This window comes from Mercenaria mercenaria, chromosome 5, assembly GCF_021730395.1.
Source record: "Mercenaria mercenaria strain notata chromosome 5, MADL_Memer_1, whole genome shotgun sequence".
NCBI classification, from domain to species: Eukaryota; Metazoa; Mollusca; class Bivalvia; order Venerida; family Veneridae; genus Mercenaria; species Mercenaria mercenaria.
This window is the reverse complement of record NC_069365.1, coordinates 69,949,686-69,959,897: the sequence shown is the minus strand read 5'-3', so window position 1 is coordinate 69,959,897 and position 10,212 is coordinate 69,949,686. Positions and strand designations below refer to the sequence as shown.

At 35.4% G+C, this 10,212-nt stretch overlaps 1 protein-coding gene across 1 annotated transcript; it reads right to left on the bottom strand.

Annotated features, from left to right (window-relative positions):
• Positions 1 to 1,477: 1,477 nt before the first annotated feature.
• Positions 1,478 to 4,552, bottom strand: LOC128557496 (uncharacterized). Its single transcript, XM_053544891.1, has 2 exons — positions 4,283 to 4,552; positions 1,478 to 4,147 (listed from the first exon to the last, which is right to left on the bottom strand). The coding sequence occupies exons 1-2, from the start codon at positions 4,530 to 4,532 to the stop codon at positions 3,771 to 3,773; spliced, it is 627 nt and encodes a 208-aa protein (XP_053400866.1). The 5' UTR covers positions 4,533 to 4,552; the 3' UTR covers positions 1,478 to 3,770.
• Between the last annotated feature and the right edge of the window lie 5,660 nt (positions 4,553 to 10,212).

The window sequence follows — 10,212 nt, the reverse complement described above, 5'->3', positions numbered from 1 at the left end:
ATAGAGGGCAGGCCCATATGTAAAAACGGAGGTGCGCAAGTTCATATCAGGATAAACACTTACACAAGGTTTAATCAATTTATATTAAATACTTTTTGAGCTAGGCGCGTCACAAGGTGAAAATATGCATTTTTTTCTATTTCAGGGGCCATAACTCTATAACATAGGGGGCGGACCCAAATGAAAAATAGCAGGTACGCAAGTTCATATCATGATTAAGACTCATGCAAGGTTTCATGAATCTATATCAAATACTTTTTGAGCTAGGCGTGCCACAAAGTGAAAATGTGCGTTTTTGAATATTTCAGGGGCCATAACTCTGGAAATAGAGAGCGGGACAAGATGAAAAAAAGGGTGCGCAAGTTAGTCTCAGGATAAAGACTTATGCAAGTTTAATCAATTTATATTAAATACTGTTTGAGCTAGGCGCGTCACAAGGTGAAAATGTGCATTTTTGACTATTTCAGGGGACATAACTCTGGAAATAGGGGGCGGAGCCAGACGAAAAATAAGAGGTGCACAAGTTCATATCATGATAAAGACTCATGCAAGATTTCATCAATTTATATCAAATACTTTACGCATTAACGGACGCACGCACGCACGGACAAGACCAAATCTATATGCCCCCACCACTCATTGGGTGGGGGGCACAAAAATCACATTGCTGTGACCTTGGAGTACTACTCGTACTAAAATTGAGTTACACTTCACAAAATACAACTTCCTCTCCCATTTTTTCTACCAAAAAGTCAAAACTACAATGAAATTTAAACAGAAAACAGCTTTGATTTAGACTCTTTGGCCATGCCACGTAAAAGATTAGTGTTCAAATACCTGTCCGCCATTACGCGTTCCTTTATTATAAGGCCTCACGCCGAGATGACGAACGGCAAGTATTTCCAGCAACAGCTGTTGCTTTTCCAGAGTTTCAGTTTTACAGAGTGGTTTAGGGCTGCTGCGCTAAACAATAAGATGAATCTTTCCATAGATAGTGTGAAAACAATCCCACCGTGCGCATGTGTGTTTCTCAAACGCAGGTTTTTGTTTTTATTGATTGTTGTAACATTCTTAATTTGGTTAGAGTGATATTGAAGATGATACGTGATGATACATCAGAAATTAAAGACATTTGCTTAAATGTAACTCAAAAGTGTCAACATTTGGTTTTTTTATAATTTGTATAGTCAAACCGTCCAAGTGCTGTATTTTCTTTTGATTTTTTTGACAGTAAATCCCAGCCTGCTGATTTAGCACCGAATAGTACCACCTCAGATTAGCAGGTTCAGGTGAGTGCTGTGTGTTCTGCATTTGTAATGGATATATGTTGGTCCAGAACTTCAAGGGTTAAGGTCAAATGTCACGAGCAGAGAAAATTGTTAAGTGATACGGGATAAATAGGACATTTCAGAATGATAATAACGCTGATATATTTCTTACTTTTTATTGTATATATCACATATTGGACATTCAATACTCCAAAGACAATGCTGTCTGAATGTTACTTCAAACACATTTGTTTTTTTCCGGCCTATAGACAGAAACATACTTGATCTAGTGTTAAAACGACTTCAATAAATGATGATTTGAAAAAAAAAAAAAAAAACACATTTTTTTTCGCTCGCTCGCCCCAAATATTTTTGAAAAAAAAATCCGAAGAACAAGACTTTAATTTGGTGTGGCCTACGTGGTGAATTTCAAATACAGAACATTACCAAATAAAATGTAAGCCTCCGCTGGTCACAGGCAGTCCAAATATAAATAGTGTTACTTTCTTTCTTCCTTTCCTCGTGCCCTTTCTCAATAGCCTCCCGTTTTCTTTTACTGTACCACGTTTCAACATTCAGCATGTGCAGCATTCTATCGAAAACGGCATGTTCCTATCGCACGCGAGGTAAAAAAAAAAGGCGGCGTAAGAATTCTATGTTTCGATTAAAGACATTGAAAGAAGTGAAAATGTGTAAATTCATCGGGTTGCATTTTACGAACTGTAGTTTTCTAATATTAAAGTAAACACCCTCTTTTCCTTCTGTTTTTTCTATAGTGTCGATATAGTTCTTTATGGGAATATAAGTTTCTGAAAATCTGATGTGTTAGAAAAAGTCGAAAAACCGTTATAAAATAAGTGGATAATTCTATGTGAAATAGAATCAGCCGGATTTAAAGGTGCTGAGCTAAAAACTTTCGCCTTATCGGAGAGGAAGTAGTTGTCTCTGCAGAGGATACATAACATCATCGATCTATCATTCAAAAGGTTTCCATTTCGTTGAAAGAAATAAGTATTTTCTTAAAAAGAGAATAAATCATAGTAAAGGAATTGGGAAAAAACTGCAATTAATAATCTTACACCAGTACGAGAATGTAGGGAATAGGAAATGACGTCACCGTGACATTGGCTTCCCGGAAAATTTACAAAGTATGATAATCGTTGTAACAGGTATGACTTTTTATGACACTAAATACAAATATTTTGTTTTCAAGTGAATAGGTTCTCGCGAATTTTACATTCTTTTGAGTAGTGAAAAGTTTCTTAGTAATACTTTTGTACAAGTTAAACTTGATTTCTTTGAATTGTTTTGAGGTTTTGCCTGAAGAGGATGAACATAATGGTTGATACTTCACACTTAACTGCACAGGAAAGGAATCAGAACCCCCATTTTAGACTCAGTCATATTCATAACGAATATAACATAGATCTAGCTTTTATGTAAATATGTGTTCATGCATCTTTAATTTATTGACAAAGAACAAATATGCGTACCGTACATTGAATATTTGCTGATGTAGAACGGAGATAAATACAACGTTAATGCATGACTTAAAAAATCCATGCTAAAAATCACGTGATGAAATAGTTGACGGTCAAGTAATGATACAGTTGAAATTTGAAAAATTAATGTTAATGTTCAGGTTTGCAGACGTTCTGAATGGGCTACTTCTGCACGTACTTCAGGTTTTATATCATAAAGCAACCAATTTAAACATCTGTAACATGATGCACAAACAGATTTTCTTAAAAGGCAGAATATATAGCATGCGGTAGAATTCGAAAGAATCGTTTGCTAAGCTGAATCTTATATTAGATATAACTGAAGTTCATGTTATGCAGTCACTATTTCATCGCTAGAACAATGATAATTATCTTTCTCTACACAATTGTTAGTTTGTGTTGTCGTCTGGTTAGATGTCATCAAACCTGTTGTACATATGTCATGGTTGTTTGATTCATCATGTTTCATCTCATCTTCGATACGTTTGTTATATTCTTTAATTAGCACAGGCATGCGAAAACCATCAACTAACCAGCCAATACCAAGACAGCTTAGGGTACAAATATATAGGATTCCCCATTTTTTATTCTCAAGATAGAAATGATGAAAACCGAATATTCCGAATGGAAGCCAGTACATGTATGCTTCATCAAGGTATTTGTTTTTGTCTTTACCGGCATAACGTTTGTATAAAGCCGGAAGTCTGAAGATATCAATTAACCAGCCGAACCCGAGCAGTCCCAAAGTTGCAAAATAAAAAACGCCATTCCAGTATCTTTCTAAGTAAAAATGATGAGCTCCAAGGATTCCGAATGGTGAAATCCACAAAATGTACGCAGTACACTTTGTTGTACCATGGTCATTGGTTGGGTCATTTGAAGCTTTGACGAGATTCTTCATTCTGCAGAGATCCCTAAACCAACCTATTGTGTATACTCCAAACGTACATGTATAAACAAGTCCTACGAAATAATTTCCTAAGTAATAATGATGTGCGCCTTAAAGTTCGAAGGGAAGCATAGCTATTATGTACGAAGTCCCAGTATATTTCTTATTCAATCCGGCTTTCCGTACTAGTCTTGGCATGCGGAACAAGTCAACTATCCATCCGATTCCAAAGATTCCGAACGTGAAAGTGTATACCAAACCTAATTTTACATTGCCTAAGTAATAATGATATGCTCCAAAAATACCCAAGGGAGGTAAAGCAAAAATATAGGCGGTTCCGAGAGACGTTTCCTCGGATGGATTGTTACGGTCTTCTACAAGATGCTTCATTCGGAACAGATCTACTATCCAGCCCATGGTGAACACTCCTAGTGTACATGCGTAGAAGATGCCAACTTTCTTGTTGCCAAGGTAGAAATGATGCGCACCTGTATCATTAAGAATGAACTAGTTTAGATAACTATGTAGCATATATTTGATTGCAGATATCAAGTTGAAATATCATTACAACTTAAAGTTATATTATTATGTAAACAATGAAACGATATACTTATTAACCTTACCGAATATTCCTCCGAGCGCCCATATTAGGTATATGTCTGAAAACACCACTTCTGACGCTCGTTCGTTTGCATGTTTCACCAACTGAGGCATACGTAACAAATCAAATATATATCCAATTCCAAAAAGACCCAGTGTACAGGCATACAATTTACCAAGTCCTTTTCGTCCCAAGTAGAAATGATGAGCACCTAACCATCCGAAAGAAATCCCTAAAATGTAGGCCTCTGCTATAGACCTTTTTTTACCCATGTTTCTAAATACTTGTCCGTTGAAACCCTTTAAAATGCGCTAAACATGTTGAAGATACAGATTAGTTATCTTTCAATTAAGTATTTATCTCTAGATATTTACTTCAAACGTATAAAGTTCTCATCAAATCTATTTAAATTTGCTAAAATGATATACATAGTAATTAAGATTGCATAAACAGCGACTTTAATACTAATGTAATGCAGTGACTATGGAAGCCCTGGATGGGCACTTGACGTCCACATTTCCCACATCCGACTACTTACTTTTGCACGTCTCACTTCCAACTTCTTGACTTCGTACTTCTTACTTCTTACTTCTAACTTCCGCTCTTCTGACTTCTAACTTCCGTACTTCTGACTTCCAACTTCCTGACTATCGACATCTGATTTCCATCTCCACACTTCTAGCTTCCGTCTTCTTGACTTCATTCTTCCTTCTTCTAACTTTCGAACTTCTGACTTCTAACTTCCGCATTTCTGATTTCCAACTTCCTGACGTTCAACTTCTGATTTCCAATTTCTACACTTCTTACTTTCGAATTCCAAAGTCTGAAGCCGGAAGTCAGGAAGTAAGAAGTCAGATGTGCAGAAGTCAGAGGTGCAGATGTCGAAAGTCCCAAGTTGAAAGTTGGAAGTGCAGAAATAAGAAGTTTGAAGTTGGAAGTAAAAAGATTGGAAGTTAGAAGTGGAAAGTTGGAAGTTAGAAGTATGGAAGTTGGAAATCAGAAGTCAAAATTCAATAAGTTAGAAGTGAAGTGTGAAAACTGTAAGCATGAAATGAGAAGTTCGCAAGTCATAAATCAAATAAAGTTATTAGTTAGAATTGAAGAAATTGGAAGTCTGTAGCCGTAAGCAAAGTATTTAGAAATTAGAAGTATGAAGCTGGAAAGGTGGAAGACGGAAATCAGAAGTCAGGAAGTTAGAAGCCAGAAGTGTGGAAGATAGAAGTTGGAAATAAGAAGTCGGGTACTTGCAACTAAGAAGTTCAGAAGTCAGAAATCAAAGGTAAGACGTATAGAACTGAAATGTCCTTCCAGTGCTTCCATAAGTGACAGTTGATTGTTAGAAACCGATAGTTCACATTTACATGTAGTGTTTATCTATACATACATACAGTCTGTACTATTTTAAACTTAATGCATAGTTTACTGTAGTATAGGTATCGCACAGTATTGTCCGTAAGTATTGACCTGGCACTCATTAATCTTCGCCAATATTTTCGGGCGTTTTCGTTATTTTACGCGATGTTTGTGCCCTGAAAGTACCTAGATTTATCAAAATAATCACTTTAGATAACCAACGGTACAGTGGTGTAGTGGTAAGCTCTCCGACTTTAAAGCACGTTACCAGCGGTTCGAATTCTTTTCTAAACATTTAAAAAAAAAATCCTTGTGTTTGAATTTTGTATAATATATTATATCATTTTTATAAAACTTTTCATTTTGTGTCATTAACAACAGTTTTTTTAATTGTCCGTTGAATTAATGAATGAATGCAGGTCCGGTCCTGAAGATTTTTTAACGACATTTTGTAGAACGGTTTTATGTGCGTAGAAGAATGTTAATCGATAGTAGAGTGTTTCGTTGATGAATCATGATAAGTGTGACAAGTTTTCGGTCTGCTAATTTTACAGATAAAAAAAAACAACAATTTGGTCAGATGGAGGTCTCGAACACACAACCCTGAGATTAGTGGAAAAAACGCTTTGTCCGCACAGCTATATCTGCACATGATTAATGACGGTATATAATTGGCTTTTCAATACATGTAGTTATATCGTTATTTAGGTGCGGACACCGAAAATTAATTTACGGAAACATACGGAATATTCATGAGTGCCAGGTCAATACTTACGGACAATAATAAGGCGCTTTGAAATGTAAACAAACAAAACAATAGCATAAATTTAAGTCAATACACAACGTTTACGCTGCAAATAGTAATTCTTCGTTGGCCGAGCGGTATTGGTATGCGTCTTATACATTTTCGTCGGGAGTTCGATTCCCGGACCCGTAAAAAAGTATTTTGAAGACTGTATTTAATTTTTTTTTCAATACGATTCAACGAAAACAACAAAAGTCTGCTAATCTAGTTCTAACTTGTTCACTAACTTATATAATGTCATTGTATAACACACAATCATGTTTAAATACGCTTCATCTTTAATACGATCTAATGTTTTTGAGACTTTTGTGAATAAATTAGAAATCAGAGAAAATTAAGCTTACACAAAGTATATAAATTAAATGCAAAATAAAAAATGACGGATGCAAGGTTCGAACCATCAAAACTATTACTTGATTAAAATGGTTACTTGTCTATCCACCCAACCTACTGTGCCATCAAGCCAACTATTGATTTCTCATTATCATGCCTTTTAAAAGAGATTGCTAAGGACAGTTGCTAAAAATAAAAACGCCATAATATTTTATTTTGTTTACATGTTGCTAAAAATAAAAACGCCATAATATTGTGCGGTACTAATACACACAAATTGTTTAATATTATGTTTACATAAAACTATATAAAGTAAGTTTTTATCAAATATCACTTTAATATGTCCTTAAAAGTTTAAGTATATAATTATACTAAGTCACAGACGGAAAACGGAATATACTTTTAGTTTACACATGCATTAGATTTAATGTTTTAAACAACAGATAAGATTCTACCCCTCAAAAAAAACATTTATTATTTCGGCCCGCCTCGGCGGTACGATATTACGAAAGAAATTTTATATGAAAATCTAGGATGAAGTCCGATAATCTCGATTGTGGAGAAAAGAAACTTAACCAAAAGGTCGGACCAGCTGCAATGTTGTATCGTCATCTGAAGATCTATACCCCACGGATAAAGTCTCTTCGTTGGACCAGCTACTATGCTTGACTGTGACTCTGTCTCTCTCTCCGGTAGGGCTCAAACTCCGGAGAGTACGATCCTGAAGCGAACGCTCTACCACTTAGCTATCATGACACATAATTCTAATTTCAGTTAAATAATTTTTGTCTACTAAGGTAGAAAGTCCTACTCCGTTGCGGGAGGTCACGTATTCAATCCTCGGTCGCGTACAAAGGATGTGAGAAATTGTATCAGTTGCTCCCTTAACATGCTCGGCAGTAGTGGATAGAACAGGCTCTTCTCTCAAACTTGTAATCTTGCATGAATGAGATGCGGAGACTGGTGTCTAAATTGCTAGAATTTGTTTAAGGCTTCGCCATTAATTAATCAGTGTAAAGAAATTTTGTAACATGTAAAGAAGAGTGGTGTAGTCGGTGAGCGTTGATAAATAATTCTGGTAAAATCAGGTAAATCCTTATCTCATCAAATTACATTTGAACGAGCTTTCTAAATATTTAAAACATGATAAAGTAACTAATTCACGAAATGAAATCAACAAAGGGCTTTTCACAGAGCTGAGCTTGTTCGTAATTACATATTTACAACTTGAAGACAATCCTGCAATATATGAAAACGTCTGTAGCTGATGTACGGACAATACTTAAATGAACAATGATTTTCAAATACATTAAAATCGAAACTATATCAATACACCTTTGAAACTCCGGAAAAGTCTCTGTATTGTCCTTTTACTATTACGCACTTTTAAATTTATAAGATATTTAAAGAAAACGGAAACTGTCTCTTGACTCCCGCTGTGGTTTGATTTGATTCGTTTGTGAAATTTAAGATACATGTCAACACTAAAACTTGATATAAATAAAACAATATTAAACACTTGACCACTTATATAACCGTCCGATGTGGTTCTGGGAAGACAACTTCTATGTAAAACATTTAGATCCACTGCTTATATTTTATTTCTGTAATATCGAAAGATGAAACTGTTATGGTTTGAACACATTTTTATGGTTTATCTTTAAGATTGTAGCAGGTATCAGTTTGGATTCCGTATAATGACTAACATATTTTATTAAAATGTGAGTGATATATGAGACCAAACTTTTAGTCCCATTTGGTGCCATATAATCTGTACTGTCTCCTTGCGAGAGATGCTGCAAAATGCTATAAATAGGAAACTCTGTACAAAACAAAGCAGTGTATGTAGTACTAGTAAGAAAAAGAGGTGATATAACTACGCTGGTGTCTTGTTGTTGACCATAGGCAAACAGAAAGTCTGATGGGGTTTCATGAATATTCAGGTGGAGTCAAGGCCTTTGTATCGTGAGCAGGATGTGCATTTATGTTGTATTTAGTGACCTTTTTATTGACTGATCATGACCCATATATGTGAAATTGATCTTGACAAATTATTCTTAGGTTCGGAATATGGAATGAAATATATTGTATAGACCTACACAAGGTTGTTCTAAAATTTGGTCTGGTGACGTAGTTGTTCATCTGAGTTTCAACTTATGTTATCATATCATATTTACATTCTCTCTATTCTTTTCTATAGAAAATTTTGATATTCATTTTGTATGAACAGCAAAATGACAGGCGCCAAAGTTACGATAGTACAACGGGACGTCCGCGTATAGTCGTGAAGAACGTTCCAAAGATGACGTCAAAGTTATTCCGTCCGATGAACAGAATGGCCGGGATGCTGATCTTAATGAGGAAAATCTAATTTGCACAATGAACGAAACACAACAGACATCCGATCCCATTGCACTTTGTGCCCAGAAGAGCTATAAACAAGTAAAGAAAACAATGGCTAACACACGTACCTCTTGGAAACTATTACGCGACTGTACTGATATGGTTCTCACCCTGCTGATTTTACCTCCTTAGACGATTCTACTACTCCTTTCTCAGCCAAAAGGTACTGGTAGACTGGTTGGAACTTTGGCAAATATCAAACGTGTGTCCCTTGGAGTCCGCAACTACAATCTCATACATTAAACTACGAATAATATGATAGTTTCTTTTTGCATAAAATTTTCATTTTTTCGTTTAAATTAGTAGCAAAATTAGTAACAGTATCCAAATGGAAGAAAATCAGTATGGACGTGATAATTCTTTACATGAAATAATCATAACCACTGCAACTCGTTATTTCAAAATAATAAAATATAAACCGTCGTACATCTTTATGTGGATATTGTTAGGTCCATAATAATCAAATTCGTGAAAACATTTAAAGCTGGTATAATAAATTTGGTATAATAAAACAGAAAATAGTATTAGTAGCAGTAGTATTGTGGCCCTGAGTTTCTTCTGCAATGAAGTACAATTTGGGTCGATCTCATAATAAATTATTAACTTTTGACTATAATTATCAATCACCACTGCATTGTTTTATCCTAGCAATATGGTGACGTAATGCTGTCAAACATGCTCAACAAAATCATTTAAATATATGCAAAGGTACTTTTGAAGCATTGAACACAACCAAGCAGCAGAATAGTAGCAGCAGAATAGCAGAGCGACTCGGTTTGATTGAGTCTGCTCTGTAGAGGTAATGGAACGTGTAACACCCCTCAAGCCCGCTTAGCAGCGGTCGGAGGGGAGTTCTGTTACAGTAAAATTGAATGCTCTCTATGGTAACAAAACACCAAAAACTATAACAATACAGAGTCAAAGAAAGGGGAGACTTTTTACAGTAGTCGCACACCACCTTAAGACAGCTGTTAAGAATAAGATATAGTTCATACCGATTCAGTCACAAATAGAATTGTTTTACATACATGTTTTAGTAGTTCATGTACTATGTATAC